Raw genomic sequence first — 22,269 nt, 5'->3', positions numbered from 1 at the left:
CATGGGCCTGTAGGCTTCTTAGTGATGAAGCCACCTGTATGTTGTACCAGACGACCAGTAATATATTGTGACTGGTGTCCTCACTTCTTATGTTCTTATGTCTGCTGGCTAATATTAAATTTGCATCAAGTAAGTGGATAAGAAAATATTAATTAAGCTATTCTTGATATATGATAGATTGAGGCTGGATTATGCATACCAGGTTTGATCACTGCTCCTAAAGAAATACTAGGATATATTTGAGAGGGTCCAGAGAAGAGCATCTCTTAAAATGATACCTGAATTAAGAGAGTTGATCCACATTGAAAGGTTGAGTGCTACAAAGCTTTCCATTTTGGAGGAGAGAAGAGAAAGGGTGACCAGATAATTGCCATTAAGTTCTGAAGTCATATGGATTATGTTTACAACAAATATTTCTAAATGAAGTATGATACCAGTTACCAGAGGTCATGATCAGAAGCTGAGAGACTTGTCAAGAAAGATGTAAAGTGATATTGTTATAGTGTAAGGATAGTGGATGGTTAGAATGGTAAGCAAGGAGGCTGATTACTGGCTACTTACAAAGATTTAAGAGTCTTCTTGATGGTATGAGGAGTACTTGAGAGGAGAGGAAGGAAACAGCAATTGCAAACTGGATGCAAAAGACATTGAAAGAAAAGGAGAAAATGGAGTTCAGGGTGCAGAAGGATACTGAGATGCTGGATCAGATGTGGAAGGAGTGGGGAAGGAAGAGAGTGGAAGTCAGTAAAAGTGTCACAGGGCTTGCCATGGATATGTAAAGTATGAAGTACAGGGCATTAATAGAACAACAAATCCAAGTGGTGCACAGAATCTGTAGATACTTTTTGAAGGGATTTTGCAAGTATAGCAAAAGTGTTTTAGTGAGGAAGATGTAATTTTAGAATTACTAGAAAATGTTTGAACTGGCTTAAGGATGATATATGCCAGTATTAGGAAGTTACCATCCAGAATTGTGCAAATCATCACTAGAGATTAGGCGCTACTTAAATGGGTATTGTGAGGACCACCACATGTCAGGGACATTTGAGGTATGTCCATCATGCTCATCACATTACGCATCCTTTTTTACTCATAGACACAGAGACAGGAAAGAACTACTTATCACTGGAGGAAAAGACACTGGTATCCTTCCTCAGAATGGGAGCTGAAAGCACTCTGCCAAGTTTAGCAGAACAGAGCATATAAACACGTGTCCCAGAACAACACAGAAACATGCCTTGTAACTTCCTTTCTGCAAGCCAACATATAGGGGCTTAAAGCATGTAGAACAAATAAAATCCCAGTAACAAGTTGCTGCAAAATGAGTCAAATGCAGTACAGCATTATTATCTGCCCTCTTTATGTTTTCAGAGGCAATACATGACTAAGGTTTATTGTGGATACAAGCTTGTGATACTCTCAGGGTGAAATCATTGTAGACCTGGTCGCTTAAGTTTGTGTTTCTGATAGTTTAAACACAAGCAATGAGTCTCATTGTGCCTGAGGCTATTTTAAGGAATTGACGTTTACTCTTCTAGGTTGCCTCTTTATATTTGGAATTTTGCTTTTAAAGTGCTATATTTCTTCCAGTTGTGCTTCAAGATGGTTGGCTCTTACCACTCTAATGAGAAGAAAGCCCAAATTTTCACTTGGAAACAAGAAAATATGGATGCACATGAGATTTTTAGGCACTGAGAGCTCAGAACATGATCAGGTGGCTGCTTCCTTCAATACCTCATCAAATGCAAAGCCTTAAGAATGTACAGAACTAATGAGAAGCATATAATCATGTCTTAACCTCCTTGGGAACCCTGTCCCAAGTATATTTTTCTAAGGAGACTTCAAAAGGCTACAGTAAATAGCAGCTGAAACTGCTGACTCTGGAAGCAACATGGCCAAATAGCTGGAAAAGTTCTCCATCAGTAGAAATAACCAAACCAACCAGAAGATATAATTTTTGATCACAACCTAATTGAAGGAATAAGTTTTGTTGCTAAACCACCTAGACAGAACACAAGCAACAATATAGATTTTTTGGTAATTTCAGATTTGATAGTAGACTGTGATGATGTGATTGATGAGATGTTTGTGACTCAATGGGAAACCCTGCTGAGTAAGAAAACAGAAGAGTGTGTAAGTGACATGACCACTTTGGTATCCAAGCATGCAGCAGACATATGCCAGCGAAAGAAAGCACAAAAGGTATAGAGTATATAAGAAAGACAAGTACGTTAGAGGTGTAATAGAATTGCAGGCCTTCTGAAGAAGCCACAGCTCACACAGCAAAGGAAAGGAAACTTCACTGAATTGTCAGACGTTGAAAATTAACGAGAATTGTATGAAAGATAGGGAATAGAAGAAAAAGCCATAATGAAATAAGAAATAGCCCAACGTTAATTTGCTCTTATGCGAAATGCAAAACCTGGACCACAGACTCCATTGGCCCACTGAAAACAGAAGGTATTTTTTACAGATGACTGCCAGTATATGAATGAGATTCCAAAACGACAGTATGAATCACTACTCAGCGAGAAAAGCTACATTCAAGATACATGACACAACAAACTCTTTCATGAACAGTAATCCCCCAAGTCTGCACATACCAGATATCACCACCTCATCACAGGATTTTAAAGGAGCCATTGGGAGCATGCCCATGCACTCAGCCCCAGGCCTGGACTCATGGAGCTCAGTCTTATAATGAAATGCAAAACACCTGTAGCATGAGTGCTAGATAACTGTTGGAGAAAAGTCTAAATTCTCGCATCATTCCCAAGAGTCTGAAACTGACTGACATTTCACAGAGGCAGAAGCAAAGTAGTCCTAAATAACTATTGACTGATAGCATTAACACAGCATATTACTTAACTCTTCAAAAGAGTCCTTATAGGCAAGCTGATTGCATTAATGCAAATCAACAACCTATTTAACCTAGGACAACTTGGTTTCAGTGTAGGAAGATCTTATCTCTTAGTTGCTAGACAGGATTGTTGAAGCTCTGGAAGACAAAGAATATGCTCATAAAATTTAAAAGATGGGAATAACTAGAAAAACTGGGAGATGGATTTATAACATTTTAGCTAACACATCACAGTGGATAGTTGTATGCCATGCCATCTCCAGTGCCTCCACCGTAAAAGAGCTCATTCCCTTAAGGAACTGTACTGGAGTCCTATTCCTCATTCTTACATCTAACATTTATACAAGTGTGAGCCGCAGTTTTATATCATCCTATGCTAATTATATGTGAAAAAGTATGAAATTCACATCCGTAGATAATGGAAGGTTACAAAGAGAAATAAATGGAGTCTTATATGGGTTACCGAGAACAACATGCTTTTCATTGGAGATAAGTTTTAGCTCTTCTGGTATGGGGAAATATGGAAATCAGAAACAACATACAATACAGGACAGACAGAGATGCTCTCATAAGCCAGTTGAATAATGTGCAACAAAACAACAGTTGGCTCCTGCAGACGGATGGTGGATTGACCCTGTGGACTCTCAAGAGAAGAAAACCAATAAGGATATTATTCATGGCACTAATTCTTTTAGTGCTTCCATAACCTTCGCCCCTTGCCCATCCTATAACTCACTTCCACTCCCAAGTATCTAAAACACTTCACTTCCTCCACTTTTTCTCCACTCAAACTCACACCCCAAATAACATGTCCTTAACCCTGCTAAACCTAATACCCTGCTTTTATTCACATTTACTCTTAACTTCCTCCTTTCACACACTGTTCCAAACTAAGTCACCAGCATCTGCAGTTTTTATCTCAAATCTGCTACCAGTGCTGTGCTGTATCATCAGCAAACAACAATTGACTCACTTTCCAGGCACCCTCATCCCAAGCAAACTGCATACTCTTTCCTCTCTCCCAGAATCGTATTTACCTCCCTCACCACCCCATCCATAATGAACAAACATGGTGACATCACACTTCGTAAAATAACTGAAGGGCACAGTTGAATTACAATTAACCATATCATTCATAGAAAAACAATGAGTATTTGTAATTGAAATATGATCACCCACTTAACCCTACTTATATGAATTGTGAATGATCTTTACCATCCACATTTTCCATTATTTTTCTTGATATGTAACTTATTTTCATCTGTATACTGTAGGCTGGTTAAGTTAATCTTCTTCAAGGAAACATCTAAACACAAGATTAGAAATGTCTGAACTAAAGGAAACATTTGAAGGTCCTCATGCCAACAGTTTGTGAAATAGCTGAAATCAACCATAGACTTATGATTATAATGGTTGGTGGGAGGATCTGTTAGGGCTATAAGTCAAGCCCCCCTCTGTTGTATCTTTTTATTTTTGTTAACCAAAAACAAATCCCTAAGGAATGAATAACCTTAAAGAAACTGAGAATGAAAATGTTGCTTGAGAAGCAGTGTCATGTGGATTATCTCTTTTCCACCTTCTTATAGATTCAGTAGTTGGTCAGTAAATGAAACAAATGTGGTGCTCCAATTTTCTTGATCAAGGAACTCAGAAGTGAGCCACCCCATTTAATGAACAAAGGAACTACCATTCCTTTACCAGCATTATGTTGCTGATTATTTAGGTCAACAAAATACTGCAGTAGAACATCTTGGACTCATTATGTATCTGAATGCCACAGTTGTCCTATCATTAGTGGAACAAAACAGAAATGAAACATTGTTTTCCTGTAGTCTTCTTATCTTAGTATTTATTGATTTATTTTTATGTATTGCATATATGGATGCTCTTCATTTATTGTAGTGACTTTTATGTAGAGTCAATATATTAGTAAAAAGAATGATATGATAATATTAGCTCTTAAAGATTGCAGAAGAATTTTTATTTGTACCAGATGCATACTTTACCCATATTATGTGAAATTATCATATATTTTGGTATTTGAATTATTTGCAATAATTTTGAATGTGATTACACTTATTATTTTACCAAGTAATAAAGCAAATTACAGTATACATACAAGCAATGAAGTGCCTAACAACACACCTAGTCAGTTATTCGTTTTTGGTTGCCACTGTAATAAGAGAAGATAACACGACATCATTCCCCGTATTTCCTTGGACATAGTCTGTATATTTCTTATTGCCTCTTTGTTAATACAGTATGACAAGTAATTTGTAAAACTGCCACATTTACTTCTTTTTACATACAGCACAAACAGGTAAATGTTTTTCCCGCTTATTATCCCAATTCCATTCCCGTGCAACATGTATCAGAGAAGAAGATACAGAAATGAACTAGGAGCAACAGGAGAAAGTTTAGTAAGTACCATAGATATATGAATGTATATCATTCATAATGCAGTAAACATAGGAAGGCTACACTGAACTATTGTACTCTTATGACATTTTTTTGAAAATTTATGTGAATTATCGTGATGAAAGCTGCGGATTGAAATAGGTTGGCAAGGCTTCACAAAGTAATTTTCAGAATGAGTCAGATTGAAGGAAAGGGAGTAACTTAAAATTGAATAAGTAAGATTGAAAAAATGGTTGTGATTTGCTCTTTGTTGAATTTTATTTGATTGTTCATCAAAGGACTTACTGTGGCTACTAAGGTACATGATGTTATAACGTTAGTTTGTGTAGAGTGATGTTGTTACAGAACAAAAGTAATCTTTGTAAAAGTTAGAGTAACAGAGTTCTCATGCATTTGGTGTTTTAAAGTAAGTATGATCAGAAATGAGAATATGGAGAATGAATGAGTTGCAAGAAAAGTTTAGGACCATAATTTTAATTTCACTAAACAGGTGTATATGAGGACCTGTGAATGAAATGTACTGCATGAAAAACAAGTTGTATCATTGTTACAGTGTAAATAGAATTGTGATAAAAGTAAAGACATTGAATAGAGATGTGAACAAAAAAAAAACGAGCAAAAACAAAATTATATGAATGCAGAAATGAAGAGGCAAGATGAAGATTGAGGGAATCGATAACTTGGGTTTAACACTTTCATCATAGATTTTAATTTTAGGGTTGGGCCTCAAAAAGTTTCATGGTCCAATATGGAATTAAAAGTTAATGTAACTTTTATTATTGTTTTTTGTTGTAAAAAGATATAACATTAATATATTTGTTGAAACCAATATTTTATAGGGAATATTATTGAGGGATCGGGGCCTGTACATACAGGAGGGTGAAAGGCTTGCAAGGAATAGAGTGAATTTGAACGATCCGGAATACTGGGGTCGATGTGCTGTTAATAGATTGAACCAGGGCATGTGAAGCGTCTTGAGTAAACCATGGAAAGGTCTGTTGGGCCTGGATGTGGAAAGGGAGCTGTGGTTTTGGTGCATTACACATGACAGCTAGAGACTGAGTGTGAACGAATGTAGCCTTTTTTGTCTGTTCCTGGCGCTGCCTTGCTGGAGGTGGGGGAATGCTATTTCGTTTGTGGCAGGGTGGCGACGGGAATGGATGAGGGCAGCAAACATGAGGATGTATAAATGAGGATGTATGTGTGTGTATATATGTATATGTCTTTGTATGTACATGTATGTATACGGTGAATTTTATATGTATTTATATGTGTGTGTGGGCGTTTATGTATATACATGTGTATGTGGGTGGGTTGGGCCATTCCTCATTTTTTCCTTTGCGCTACCTCGCTAACGTGGGAGATGGCAGTTAAGTATAATAGATAATTATTGTTTTAATCAAAAAATATTGGAAAACATGTATATATGTAGTCTTTGGTAAATTGTATTATAATTTTGTGTGTGGCAGGGTGGCAGCAAATATGAATATGTACATGTGTATATGTCTTTGTATGTACATGTATGTATACGTTGAATTGTATATGTATGTATGTGTGTGTGTTGGTGTTTATGTATCTACATGTGTATGTGGGTGGGTTGGGCCATTCCTTGTCTTTTTACTTATGCTACCTCGCTAACATGGGAGATGGCGCTTAAGTGTAATAAATGATTATTGTTTTCATCAAAAATATTGGAAAATATATTTATATGTAATCTTTGATAAATTGTATTATAATTAGGCCAGTTAAGTCAAATGATCAAATGATGACAAAGATGTACCAAAAGCACAGCCGTACATTATGGATTACTAATTTATGAATAACTTTTAAATGTACTACAGTATTAGGAAAATGAAAAGTTAAATGCATAAGGGATTTATTTTTTCTTCTTTTGCTAAGAGAATGCCAACATTCCCCTGTTGTGTGACTGCCCTCTTCCTCTTAGCACTCATAGAATGCTGAGGATAAACAGTAAATTGATGCTGTCTGGAGGGAAGAGAAAAACATCTTTTTTTTACAGATTTATGGAATCAATTTAGATGGGATAGAAGCCACTTTGCCAAGGATCGATTCCATTTTAGTAGAATGGGGAACCCAATATGCAGAATGGTAGATGAGAATTTTTGGGTCTTTTTTGATAGAAATAGGGTAGGCTAGTTAGGTTCTAGAACATATGAAAACCAAAAGAGTAATTTAGGTTGATAAGGAACATGGCAAGAGAGGTAAACCAGAAGTCAGAAACCATCTGCAGTTAAGGAACAAGGAAGGTAGGGAACCCTGCAGAATAGGACAACTAGTGATCACTACCCAGTTAATACGAGTGACTTTGCAGGTAGAGATTGATGGGTTGGGGTGTCTACATGGTGGGTTAGGCCAGCTGGTAACAATTAAGGGGTGAGGAGATAAGACAGAATGTGGCAGCCTGATCTTACATCATGGGTAGAGGCAGGTAATAAGGCAGTAAGGGAGCTTGACCAGTTAGGTCAGTTATTGCAAATTGGGAATGAGGCAGGTTGGAAAAACGGCTTGAGATCAGTTCCCAGGTAGAGAAAGGGAACAATTCAGTTATTGAATTGGACAGGACAGATCAAGTTGAGATGACAGACCAGGTTCAAGTAGATAGACTACCCATTGCTATTGCTGCAAATACTTGTCAGAATATTTTATGTTAATGTACATAGTTTACAAATCAAATTTTCAGGTTTAGAGACAACTGCATCAGAAGATTATGAAATGAAATGTGTTTTAGATTCTTGGTAAGATATTGAAAAATAAGAGATTTTATCACTGAGTATGTAGTTCCTGGGCACACTTTTCAACACTGATGAGTGATGAGTAAATATAATATGCAAGATTGAAAAAAATAAGAAGCATTTTTTTTAAGTTTGGAAGGCCATGTTTCACTTTCAAAACATGAAGTATGGATTGAGGATGGGTATGAGTGAGTTGAGAGACTGTCTATATGCGATCCACCCGGTGGGTGTTTTTACTAAATTGTGAGTATGAATCGTAGGGAATTATAAATCAGCCTGTATTTATTTATAGGAGTGAAAGAAAGGTTTGCATTGATAGCATGACAAAGTGTAAAATTTGGAGATAGTTTCCAGAATTAGGATTTACGAGTTAATAAAATAAGAAATGAGGATGTTAAAAAGGTATGGAATGGAGAAAGAAGTGATTATGATGGAGATAGTTTAGGCATGATGAAAAAAGGGATGTAGGAAGGAAAACTAAGGGTATTTGAATTAGAGGTAAGGAAGGAAGAGAAGAGATGAAATGGAGAAACTGGGTGAAAGAATATGTGGTTGTGATAGATGTATGGAATCATGCATTAGAGTGTTTGGAAATATACATAGGATAGGCTTCATTTTCCATCCTGCTGGGTGATGGGAGATTAGTTGCAGATTTTGAAAGACAAAAAAGATTTCACTATTCATAACTTTGTGATTCCCTACTTCCTCAGGTGATGTTAGGGACCCTTCCTAATGACTTCTTACGTGTGGTCCCAACACAGTCTCAATCACAAGAAGAGTCTGATCGAGCAGCTGCTATGCACCTCCAGCACCAGATGATAGCACAAGCACAGCAGAATGTAGGCAGGTTGCAGGTTGGTATATGAATCATTTCATTTTACAATGCAAAATTTTGAAAGTTGTGTTGTAAATCTTCATTGTAATGTGGTTACAAGCAGGAGGAGCTGATATGAGGATTTGAAAGATATGCAGTATGATAGATGTTTTTTGAGCATTGATATATATATCAGATGACTTGACTTTGTTTTTCATTTCATTTGCAGTTCAAAACCATGTTTAAATCACGGGGCCCTTACTACCTGAAATTGCAAGAATATTGAATGGGAGTAATAAGATGTGGGGATGCTGAAAATAGTTTTATTTCTCATGTATATCCCTTTCATATTCCTGACATTTGAATATGATGCTTTAAGTCTTTTGCTATGTCTTTTTTGCTTACTGTCCCAGACTGGATTTTTATAGGATCTTTTGATTTTTTGTAGATTCACTGACAGTGTTTTCCTACTCCAAGGGGTGTCAGAGCAAAGGAAGGGCCTTAGTAATTCGAAACATTATTTGTCATAGACACATGTTGATCTGAAGTTGAAGGAAAACATTATTTGAGGGAATCATTAACTTTTGATACTCATTTTCTTAAAAGTATCTTTTCCTTCTTTGAACCTTTAGAATTATGTTTTTTTTAGTTTGATTTCTCTCAAGGGCCAGGTTGTCTCATGAGCCTTTAAGAGAATACTTAAGATCCTTTGGGTGTGAACTTTTTCAACCTCCTTGTCATTAGGTGATATAAAACCCTCTCACATCTCACCAACTGCTTGGTGCTAGTGGCCAGCAGGCTTATTCTGGGTCTGCCCACCGGTCAGTTAGCAACCCCTCCATATGGCAATATCATCATCCCACTACCTGTCAGGGTCATTACCAATGTCCTACTTTATAATTCTCAGGATCCTGTGTGTCTGTGGTTGATGTGTTCCTGCCTTTGTTTTTATTTGGTGTCTTCCCCCCTACCAGTAATAAGTATATTTTAAGATTTAGGTATGGTGTGAAGTATTTACTTTATGCAAAATTATTTTATATGACATACAGTATATTGATGTTTTTACATACTATTCTTAGGATTATTGCCATGTTCAGAAGCCTTCATTGTATGGGCCTCTTATATGGGTGGATTACACAAAGGTAAGGACTAGAACAGTGGTGCCCCATTGTAATGGCACTGAGTTAAATCCTGGGATTGTCCCACTTGGGGTCAGACATCAATCAGCCAAGCATCCATCATGTAGGTCTTGTTGACCTTGATAGACATTTTGGTAGACAAGGGACTCTTGAAGCTTGATCCTGGGGGGTAGGGAATTTTTCATATTGATAAAGAATGTTTCTAACAGGGTTAGGAGCATTAGCAGATGACAGGTTGGAATCATTTGGTCCATTTTAGCTTGGAATTCCCACATCTTGACTGTTTACACACCATGAAACTGTAAAGTCCAGGAACACCCCAAGTGCAGAAAAAGCAGTTAACCACTGCCTGGGCTAGAGTTTTTTCATATAAAGAATGATTATTTATGTAGAAGAGTAGCACTTCTCTTAGGACGTTTGGTTGTGGTTTCTTTACTTTTATCGGTTGTTCTTGTGTTAGTAGAGTTTGTTTTATTTTCCCCTTGCGCGTGACTGTGGGAGTTTTGAGACAGGCTTTGAGTGGAAAGGTTTTGTAGGCTCAGCTGATGTAATTAAAAGGTGTAGTAGGCTAATCTTTTTTACACTAGTACACCTCAGGAGCAGTCTCACCCATATAGGAACTTTGCTTTGTTATTGAGCCATTTACTGATCTAGTTGCCCATGGTACATGTACCCAGAGCTCTTACTGTGCAGTGAGGATCTTGTTCAGCAAGATCTCTCTTGATTCCTGAGTTGTTTTCAGGGGAGACAAGGGGTGATTATATAGCCATCCTTTTTCTTCTCTGCCTTGTTATCCATTTAGCAATAAAATATCTCTTGTAACCCTCCATCTAACCAGTGAAACAGAACAAGCATTCCCATCACTAACCTCCAATCTTTTGTAGTGACTAATAGTCAGAATCCATCATTGTGATGACATCACTGACCTGCTTACTCAGGGACACTGATTTGTCTGGCTGAACAGATTTCCCTTGGATCGCATTTAGACTGGATGCCTATGTTTTTTACTACTTTTCATTGAATCCATACCTTTTTTTAGTTTCTTAAAAATTTTTTACATGGGTAGCTCAGATATCATCATCCAGAATACTTAGACTTATGGTCACAGAATGCACGATGCATAAGATTTACAGAAAATAGATTTTTTTTAGTCTGTGGTATTCATTTCTGGAGTAATAGGCGCGTATTATGATTTGAACTATGTCATCCTTCCCCATTCATTATCTGGGCTTTCCATGCTTCTTGAGTTCAGTGGGTCCACTTCACACCTACACCAATTATTAATTTTTATTGGGGATCAGCATACAAGCGTGGTAATGGTGAAGTTATAGTATGAGATTTGCTGTTATGTATATATTTGATATTGTAGAGCTGTCAGTTATGAAAAAAAGATGGATGTAGAAATCTCAGCATAAGACCAAAAACAGATTTACGAATTGATAATTATTATATGCTTTTATGCACTCACATTAGTATGCATCTCACTGATCTAGCAGTTATGGTCATTTTGGTATATGATTCAGCAGTTTATTTGATATTATAGAACAGTCACATAGATGCAGAAATATGTGAAAAACAATGTAAAACCAAAAATAGAATTTTAGATTAGATAATTGTGCTAAATGTTTGAGAGTATCTGACTGTTAGTTGCATGTGCCTCGTTCTTATGCTCACCCCTTAGTGCATGAGTGCAATAATGTAGTGTTAGATTTGTAGGGTACACATTTTGTTTATGCTAATTTTTATATTTGGAGTGATTACTCTTGTATTTGCTGTTTGTAATCTTTTTCTCTCATCCCCCCTCCCTATTATTGTTGGTGTTCCACCCCCCCCCCCTGTAGTTTGCTTTGCCTTGTTTGATTCTTTTGGAGGCGAAGTGTATGGGTCCCAGAGAGAGGAAGTTACTTAGGGATAGGGATTGGGACTGTTTTTCTTGTAAAAAGAAAATTGGCAACATTGTTTGTTTCAAACCCCAGGGGGAGGCCAGCTTGGGGATGAAGGTGAATGGGTCAAATTTTCTTCTTTCTTCTTCTTCTTCTTCTTCTTCTTCTTCTTCTTCTTCTTCTTCTTCTTCTTCTTCTTTCTTTCTTTCTTTCTTTTTCTTCTTTCTCTCTTTGTTTATTCTTCCTCTTCTTCATTTCTTCTTCTTCTTCTTCTTCTTCTTCTTCTTCTTCTTCTTCTTCTTCTTCTTCACACGCCACAGAGGAAAGAAATGAAAGTTTTGAAAACTGGAGAAAAAATGATTATGAGGCAGTTTCTTACAAGTATTTTTTCCCCCCGGTCTCCTTACCTTTCCCATCTCCCCCCCCTTTTTTTTTCCCAATCTTTTCATTACCAGCTTCTAAATCCTTTGCATTGATATACATGATCTGAAAATTTTGAGGTGTTAGGTAGCCACAAGGAGAAGTTCATGGCTGCCATCTTTGTAGCAGTCTTTAATTGTTCATTTGTTCAAAGGTGGACCTGAAACAAGCAAGCTTCCATTGCCATTGTTAAGCAGATAGTGATGGGTAGGGAAAGCCAGTGCTTCCTCTCTGGAATATCTGAGTGTTGGAATGTCATAATTTTGATTTCCCTGGAGAATATCCTAGAGGATTTCATTTTCATGGGACACCACATTGGGGAGGAAAGATGTCTTAAATTTTCACAACCTACAGTTAACTCCCAGTTGCTTTGTACTTCACTGAAACTCAAAAGAAATGGCCCCCTTTGCTCACATCTACTCTCGAGCTGTCATATGTAATGTGCTATAACCACAGCCCCGTATCCACAACCAGGCCCCACAGGCCTTTCTGTTGTGTCTAAGGCTGCTGCTTATTTCTTGGTTCATACTATTAATGGTACATCACCCCACATACACCACTTTGCTTCAATTCACACTATTCCATGTATGCTTTTCACTCACTTGCATGTTCAGATCCTGAGCACTGAAAATGGGATTCACTCCGATTTGGTCTCCTCCTTTGTTGTCCTTTCACTAATTCTGTCCCTGTGTCCAAGCCATTTCAGCACACCCTCTATAGTTCTTGCAACCATACTACTCTCATTATCATACCTATCATTACTTACTCAGTCAACACTCCTCACACTACATGTTGTCCTCAGACATATCATTTTGAATGCATTCACTTTCTTCCATACATATTCATATATAGGCCATGCCTCCCTTCCATACAACATCGTCGGGACTGATATACTTTAGTTCACATTTTTGCCCTCCCATATTGTGACCTATCTTTCCACACATCCCTCAGTGCTTCCTGAGCCTTTGCCTGCCTCACCCATTCTGTGACTTACCTCTACTTCCCGTATTCCATTTGCTGCCAAGTCCACTCCCAGGTATCTAATACATTTCACTTCCTCCAAATTTCCTCCACTTACATGTACACCTCGACTAACCTGTCTCTTTTCACAGCTAAACCAAATAACCTTGCATTTATTCACATTTACTTTCAAATTACTCCTTTCACACATTCTTTCAAACTTTGACACCAACTTCTGCAGTTTCTCCCTTGGATCTGCCGCTAGTGCTGTGTCTTCAGTAAGCAACAACTTACTAACTCTCCCCCCTTCACACCTTATAGACTGCATACTCGCTGCTCTCTCAGAGTCTTTCAAAGTACTCACTCCATCTCCATTTCACCTCATCACTACCCGTTACCCCTTTCCCATGTGCCCCTTCCCTGACATTGCCTTTTGTTCTTCTATTTTTCTCGTACTGTTAACATTCTTTAGAAACATCTTACTCTTCCTGATATTTGCAAATATCTACATACCTCAACCCTCATTTTCCATCTTTTTGAACCCCTAATTTTCGTTTTGACTTCCTCCCTCTTTCTCTTATACATTTCTCAATCTCTTGCACTCTTTCCCAGAAGAACCACTCATACACCTCTCTTTTCTCCTTCACTAGCAATTTTACTTCCTCATCCCATCAGTCACTGCCATTTTTCACCTGCTCATTTCTCACCTGCATAGTCTACACTTTTCTTTCACATGCCGCCACTGCTTTTCCAAATACCTCCCATTCCTTACCCACTCCCCTTCCTTTGTTTACTCTCACCTTTTGCTGTTCCATAGTGAATCTCTCCTTGTATATATTTTTTTTTTCTTTTTTTTTTTTTTGCTTTGTCGCTGTCTCCCGCGTTTGCGAGGTAGCGCAAGGAAACAGACGAAAGAAATGGCCCAACCCACCCCCATACACATGTATATACATACGTCCACACACGCAAATATACATACCTACACAGCTTTCCATGGTTTACCCCAGACGCTTCACATGCCCTGATTCAATCCACTGACAGCACGTCAACCCCGGTATACCACATCGCTCCAATTCACTCTATTCCTTACCCTCCTTTCACCCTCCTGCATGTTCAGGCCCCGATCACACAAAATCTTTTTCACTCCATCTTTCCACCTCCAATTTGGTCTCCCTCTTCTCCTCGTTCCCTCCACCTCCGACACATATATCCTCTTGGTCAATCTTTCCTCACTCATTCTCTCCATGTGCCCAAACCATTTCAAAACACCCTCTTCTGCTCTCTCAACCACGCTCTTTTTATTTCCACACATCTCTCTTACCCTTACGTTACTTACTCGATCAAACCACCTCACACCACACATTGTCCTCAAACATCTCATTTCCAGCACATCCATCCTCCTGCGCACCACTCTATCCATAGCCCACGCCTCGCAACCATACAACATTGTTGGAACCACTATTCCTTCAAACATACCCATTTTTGCTTTCTGAGATAATGTTCTCGACTTCCACATATTCTTCAAGGCTCCCAGAATTTTCGCCCCCTCCCTCATCCTATGATCCACTTCCGCTTCCATGGTTCCATCCGCTGCCAGATCCACTCCCAGATATCTAAAACACTTTACTTCCTCCAGTTTTTCTCCATTCAAACTCACCTCCCAATTGACTTGACCCTCAACCCTACTGTACCTAATAACCTTGCTCTTATTCACATTTACTCTTAACTTTCTTCTTTCACACACTTTACCAAACTCAGTCACCAGCTTCTGCAGTTTCTCACATGAATCAGCCACCAGCGCTGTATCATCAGCGTACAACAACTGACTCACTTCCCAAGCTCTCTCATCCCCAACAGACTTCATACTTGCCCCTCTTTCCAAAACTCTTGCATTCACCTCCCTAACAACCCCATCCATAAACAAATTAAACAACCATGGAGACATCACACACCCCTGCCGCAAACCTACATTCACTGAGAACCAATCACTTTCCTCTCTTCCTACACGTACACATGCCTTACATCCTCGATAAAAACTTTTCACTGCATCTAACAACTTGCCTCCCACACCATATATTCTTAATACCTTCCACAGAGCATCTCTATCAACTCTATCGTATGCCTTCTCCAGATCCATAAATGCTACATACAAATCCATTTGCTTTTCTAAGTATTTCTCACATACATTCTTCAAAGCAAACACCTGATCCACACATCCTCTACCACTTCTGAAACCACACTGCTCTTCCCCAATCTGTATATATATCTTTTTTTCTTTTAAACTATTCGCCATTTCCCGCGTTAGCGAGGTAGCGCTAAGAACAGAGGACTGGGCCTTTTTTGGAATATCCTCAACTGGCCCCCTCTGTTCCTTCTTTTGGAAAATTTAAAAAAAATCACTGTCTCCCACGTTAATGAGGTAGCGCAAGGAAGCAGACGAGGAATGGCCCAACCCACCCACATACACATTTATATACATAAATGCCCTCACATGCACATATATATACTTATGCATTTCATCGTATACATACACAGACATATACATATATACACATGTACATATTCATAGTTGCTGCCTTCATCTATTCCTGTCGCCACCCCGCCACACATGAAATAGCATCCCCCCTCACATATGTATATATACCTTTCACAAATCTCTTTTCCAGGCTCATTTACTTTCACACCGTATTGCCAAATGTTGAGACTTGTCCCTCTTTTAGTACTATTGATAAAGAATACTGTCATGATATTATATTATACATGCTATGTTCCAGATGACTGTTGTGTCTGCAGTTTTGAATAAGAATTATGGAATGACACGAATGGATCCATATGTACGAGTGAGGTTGGGTCATCACATCTATGAAACACAAACAGATGTAAATGGAGCAAAGAATCCCCGCTGGAACAAGACTTTTCAAGTGTTAGTTGTGCTTGTTTCATTTTTGCAGATTTTATGCACAATATTCACTGGAAGTGCTTGACTGAGCAGATGATTAGGGGAAAGTTGGAATATGAATTTTCTATTTTTTGATAAAGAGCAGAATGATCCAAGAAATACCTTTGTCACACTCTGTAGTTTCATCATATTTCTGCACATTTTACCAAGATTACTTTTCAGTGTATTCTCTTATCTTGTCCTTTTGTCTTATGGTCTGTCTTACAGTTCATCAGTTTACACTGTTGTAGTATTGATTGTGTTTACTCATTCATGTGTGTAGGACCAGTATAAAGCACTTGGCGAATTTATTAAGCAGCAAAATGGCATGCTGCACATCTTTAAATTATTCAAATAGAGCTGTATGTTCTACTATCAGTTCTTGCATAAGTGTATATAGAAAGGTGCTAGGCTGGATTTGCTGCTATGAGAGAATCTTGGTGACCATCTTGCCATTCCAGATTCTGCAGTGCACATTTCATGTTAGGTAAGGTATGCCTTGTCCTAGGTCAATACTTGCAAATATTTGCAGTTTTGCAATATACATTTGAATGCGGTAGCTTGAAAGTAAGGCTTTTAAGTCAGTGCTTTAACTTATGAGCAAAAATTTTGGTGCTGCCTGTATTTATCTATAGGCTTTTGAAAGTCTTTTATAGAAACACCTGTCAAGAACAAGAGGGAATGTCTTATCAGATTGGACCAAATAGACAGTTGAAAAGTTGTCAGGTGGTACACAGTTGAACTACAAATATAATTGAAGGAAACCTGTTTTGTTGGAGACTCCTTAGAATTACTTTTCAATATTGTTGTGAGATATGATGGCTAGTGATGAGCATGTTTATTTTTGTGCAACATTTATGAGTCATTTATGAGTGCATTATTACATGACAGCTAGAGACTGAGTGTGAACGAATGGGGCCTTTGTTGTCTTTTCCTAGTGCTACTTCACACACATAAGGGGGAAGGGGGTTGTTATTTCATGTGTGGCGAGGTGGCGATGGGAATGAATAAAGGCAGACAGTATGAATTATGTACATGTGTATATATGTATATGTCTGTGTGTGGATATGTATGTATATGTTGCGATGTATAGGTATGTATATTTGCGTGTGTGGACATGTATGTATATACATGTGCACGTGGGTGGGTTGGGCCATTCTTTCGTCTGTTTCCTTGCGCTACCTCGCTAACGCGGGAGACAGTGACAAAGCAAAATAATAATAAAAAAAAAATTTATGAGTCTTGAGAAAGCACATGTTAGGGTTTATAGAAATTCTTTGTGGAAAGTGTTAAGAATATATAGTGTGGGAGGAAAGCTATTAGAAGTAGTGAGGAGTTTTTACCAGGAGAGTAAGGCATGTGTGTTAGTAGGTAGAGAGAAAGGTGAAGATAGGTCTGTGGCAGGAGAGTATGATGTCATCATGGCTGTTTAATTCATTCTTGGATGGGGTAATGAGGGAAGTGAATGCATGGGTTTTTGGGAGAGGGGCAGGTTTGCAGTGTGTTAGGGGTAGGGAGAGCCTGGAGGTTATTAGTGAGTTAATTTTTGATGGTGGTAGATTTAAGTGAAATACTGTAGAAGCTGGTTTCTGAGTCTGAGAGTGTGTGATAGGAAAAGGTTATAGTAAATGTGAAAAAGCAAGTTGATTAGGAGTGGAGGAGCTATTGCTCCACTCTCATCAGAGGTAAGAATGGACATTATTGCTTTCTATGTATGCTTTAATTTTGTATTTGCCCTTTTATGTTGATGGAGTACTCATCATTGTAATTTTATTCTTTCATAAACAAAACATGTATTTTGTTAACTTTATCACTAACATTTATATGGATATTGTATATGTAATCAGCTGAAATTTACAAATATGGCAACATCAATACAAAGTGTGCACTACCTTCCCCTCATGGCATGTCTTTAGGGTGACCGAGAGTGAGTGTCCTTTGGAAGTGTTTGGCACCTACATGCACTCTTTTCTTTACCCCTACCCAAAATGTAGCCTTGAAATTGTGATGGAAATTCTTAGTGCAGAAATCTTTGTTTGTGGATGTTGATCTTGTGGCAAAGATCTTTGTAAGTTTAAAGGGTTAAGGGTAGGGGATGGCAGGTAGTAGATAGGTAGTAGTTGATAGGTAGCTGACAACCAGGAAGGTATATTGCCAGTACTACCCGCCTAGGTATCATGATGTTAGTGAAGGCTGTGTAGTGAGCCAGCACTTCAGTGGTTTCCAAGTTGACCCAGGTGCAGGTTATACCTCTCTGATTTAGCACTCTGTGGTCTGGTAACTCCTATGGTCCAGCATGTTTTGAATCTACCACTATTACTTATTAGTTTGTGGATCTGCCACCACAGCAGCACTGTTAGCAGCACTAAGACACAGCAGCACTGTTAGAAGCACTGAGGCACAGCGGCATTGTTACCAGTGCTAAGGCACCAAAATCTGTTTACATTACAGCCAAGCTAATAAATAGTCATGTTAATTTCTGATATTCAGCTGTATTTTAGCCCTTCATGATGTCCTTTATGAGACCAAGAGGTACAGAAGATGATGTTAGTGCTAATAAGCATAAACATAACTCATTATCGATGCTTGAAAAGGTGGTTATTGAAAAAGATAGATAAAGGAACTGATGTAAAGACTTTGTGTGATTACTTTGAGATCAGATAGTCAACTGTGTATAACATAAGGGTCAATTTTTGTTTTATAGCATTTTCTGTTATCCAGCAGTGGCCAGGTCCCAAGGTTGCCCGATTTAAGAGGTACAACCTGTTTTTTTTTCTACCTCACCAGCAGATGAACTACTGGCGTTCTGTCCTTAAACATACAATCTCTCTCTCACACGCATCACTTGATAACACTTATATCACTCAGTTCATTCTTCATAACTAGATTATCATGTGGTGAGCACTATGTGCTAGCCCTACTTTTTTGCAAAATGGTAGGAGCAATAGATAGAAGTAGTAAGTAGGGACATTTAGGGAGGGGCATTGGGTAGAAGTAGTTGGTAAAAACATTAGGCAGGAGCATTAGGTAGAAGTAGTCAGTAGGAACATTAGGGAGGGGCCTCTGCAAACACTACTGGAGTTGTCCTATGCCAGTGATCTGTTAAGGATGAGGCATGAAGGCTAAGAATTGGCACTGTAGTTCACTAGTTTTTTTTTTTTTTTTTTTTTTTTTTTTATACTTTGTCGCTGTCTCCCGCGTTTGCGAGGTAGCGCAAGGAAACAGACGAAAGAAATGGCCCAACCCCCACCCCCCCATACACATGTACATACACACGTCCACACACGCAAATATACATACCTACACAGCTTTCCATGGTTTACCCCAGACGCTTCACATGCCTTGATTCAATCCACTGACAGCACGTCAAACCCTGTATACCACATCGCTCCAATTCACTCTATTCCTTGCCCTCCTTTCACCCTCCTGCATGTTCAGGCCCCGATCACACAAAATCTTTTTCACTCCATCTTTCCACCTCCAATTTGGTCTCCCTCTTCTCCTCGTTCCCTCCACCTCCGACACATATATCCTCTTAGTCAATCTTTCCTCACTCATTCTCTCCATGTGCCCAAACCATTTCAAAACACCCTCTTCTGAGGGTGCATCAGATTGGGGAAGAGCAGTGCGGTTTCAGAAGTGGTAGAGGATGTGTGGATCAGGTGTTTGCTTTGAAGAATGTATGTGAGAAATACTTAGAAAAGCAAATGGATTTGTATGTAGCATTTATGGATCTGGAGAAGGCATATGATAGAGTTGATAGAGATGCTCTGTGGAAGGTATTAAGAATATATGGTGTGGGAGGCAAGTTGTTAGAAGCAGTGAAAAGTTTTTATCGAGGATGTAAGGCATGTGTACGTGTAGGAAGAGAGGAAAGTGATTGGTTCTCAGTGAATGTAGGTTTGCGGCAGGGGTGTGTGATGTCTCCATGGTTGTTTAATTTGTTTATGGATGGGGTTGTTAGGGAGGTAAATGCAAGAGTCCTGGAAAGAGGGGCAAGTATGAAGTCTGTTGGGGATGAGAGAGCTTGGGAAGTGAGTCAGTTGTTGTTCGCTGATGATACAGCGCTGGTGGCTGATTCATGTGAGAAACTGCAGAAGCTGGTGACTGAGTTTGGTAAAGTGTGTGGAAGAAGAAAGTTAAGAGTAAATGTGAATAAGAGCAAGGTTATTAGGTACAGTAGGGTTGAGGGTCAAGTCAATTGGGAGGTGAGTTTGAATGGAGAAAAACTGGAGGAAGTGAAGTGTTTTAGATATCTGGGAGTGGATCTGTCAGCGGATGGAACCATGGAAGCGGAAGTGGATCATAGGGTGGGGGAGGGGGCGAAAATTTTGGGAGCCTTGAAAAATGTGTGGAAGTCGAGAACATTATCTCGGAAAGCAAAAATGGGTATGTTTGAAGGAATAGTGGTTCCAACAATGTTGTATGGTTGCGAGGCGTGGGCTATGGATAGAGTTGTGCGCAGGAGGATGGATGTGCTGGAAATGAGATGTTTGAGGACAATGTGTGGTGTGAGGTGGTTTGATCGAGTAAGTAATGTAAGGGTAAGAGAGATGTGTGGAAATAAAAAGAGCGTGGTTGAGAGAGCAGTTCACTAGTTATGGGGACTTTATTGGTGTGGCCACCCCTTTGAGAAGAATTCTAGGAGGGAACAGGCATCAAGAGATATATATAGATATATAGGTTAGGGTAGGGGGTGGCACAGCTCATTCATAGCACTCATTTTCTGTCAGTTATTTGGTGACAAAGTGTTTTTTGTCATTTTATATCTGAGAACAGATTTGCGAACTTTTGGCCTATGATTAACATGACATTTGTAAGTTATTATTTGACTTTCAGGAGATCTAGAGAGTGCTGTGATGAAATGTGTAGGTTTCATATTATAAAAACTCTAGGAAGAAAACATGATTATTTACCTTTTCTCATTCTCGGTAACATGTTTCTTCTCACTTTTCTTCAGAAAACAGTCCTTATAGGTCAAGCAAAGTATCTAGTTAAGATATCTTAAAACAAAAATCTTATTTTCAGGTACCATCTTCCAAAGGGAGTTAATACAATCCACATAGAAATATATGATGAGCGAACTCTGACAGATGATGAATTAGTTGCTTGGGTGAATCTTCCAATTCCAGAAGTAATATTCCAGGTAAATATATTTATGTCTGTCTATTATGTTAACATGAGAGATTCTCATTCCTAAGGTGTTAGAAGCCTCTTACCTCCTTCCTTCTGCTGAAGTTTAAGCTTCTCACCTCTGACTAAACACCCTTCAGAAGTTGTGGCCCACAGTTCAGCCCAAGTTCTCCCTGTCATGCAGCAACCTCCATTGAGGAATGTTGTCATTGTTCCAACAGCTGGCATGTTGGTCACAACTGTTTGGTCATGATTCTCTGGATGATACAGACAGTCTACCAGCCTTTCTTTTTTTTTTCTATTGTTAAGATTCTACCACCCTAGCATGGGTAAGCATCATTTTGTGATTTGCTTGGGGTGCAGTGTAAACATACATGGTGAGTTATTTCTTTATATTGTGTAATGCTTTATAGTAATTACATATTTAAAGTGTTACCATTTTCTATGACGATTGGAGATATTCCCTCCCTTCCTCCCCCTTCTGCTCTTCTTGGATGGGTAAGATTTTTAGCATATAGACCCCTGATGGGGAATACCCTGAGCTTAGGACGGAAATGGTTTTGACCAAGAGTGATGACTTTAATTCATTCCTGGTGTTGTTAGTCCTAGTGGAAGAAAGTTTTTGTTTTTTAGACTGTTTTCCTCATAGGGTTAATACACGGGAGTATATGGGAAGGATGCATAAAAAGAGACCTGATGGTCTATAACACGGCTATCTGTCAAGATAAATACTATGTGGTATACCTATGAGTATGTGCAACAAGATTTTGCCATGATGGCAGGGCTGCTGGGTTGCACTCACGACGTGACTTGTACAGTATCCACAAAAAGCTTTGCGTCCCCATTCCCCCTCCAAATATTTTCAAAGACGACGTCTCTTACATTTTAATACTTTGTCATCTCTCCTTTGGCTTTGATTACCGTCTGCAGATTTCTGGGCATGGAATTTGC

General features: G+C 38.7%; 1 protein-coding gene across 14 annotated transcripts in view; it reads left to right on the top strand.

The window, feature by feature from the left end:
- Positions 1–22,269, top strand: part of LOC139757404 (toll-interacting protein A-like) — a 49,388-nt gene that overhangs the window by 3,354 nt on the left and 23,765 nt on the right. For 9 of the 14 annotated variants that reach the window (XM_071677932.1, XM_071677949.1, XM_071677904.1 and 6 more), the window contains exons 2-5: positions 5,172–5,280; positions 8,742–8,885; positions 16,022–16,170; positions 21,214–21,331. In XM_071677932.1, coding sequence (XP_071534033.1) covers positions 5,185–5,280; positions 8,742–8,885; positions 16,022–16,170; positions 21,214–21,331 — 507 coding nt within the window. In that variant the 5' untranslated portion in view covers positions 5,172–5,184. The remainder of the gene's footprint in view (positions 1–5,171; positions 5,281–8,741; positions 8,886–16,021; positions 16,171–21,213; positions 21,332–22,269) is intronic. The other 5 variants (XM_071677857.1, XM_071677866.1, XM_071677972.1 and 2 more) reach the window with 1 other exon arrangement.

Source organism: Panulirus ornatus, chromosome 2, assembly GCF_036320965.1.
Source record: "Panulirus ornatus isolate Po-2019 chromosome 2, ASM3632096v1, whole genome shotgun sequence".
Classification (NCBI taxonomy): Eukaryota; Metazoa; Arthropoda; class Malacostraca; order Decapoda; family Palinuridae; genus Panulirus; species Panulirus ornatus.
Note: the sequence above shows the minus strand (reverse complement) of the source record. Positions and strands in the feature narration are given on the sequence as shown.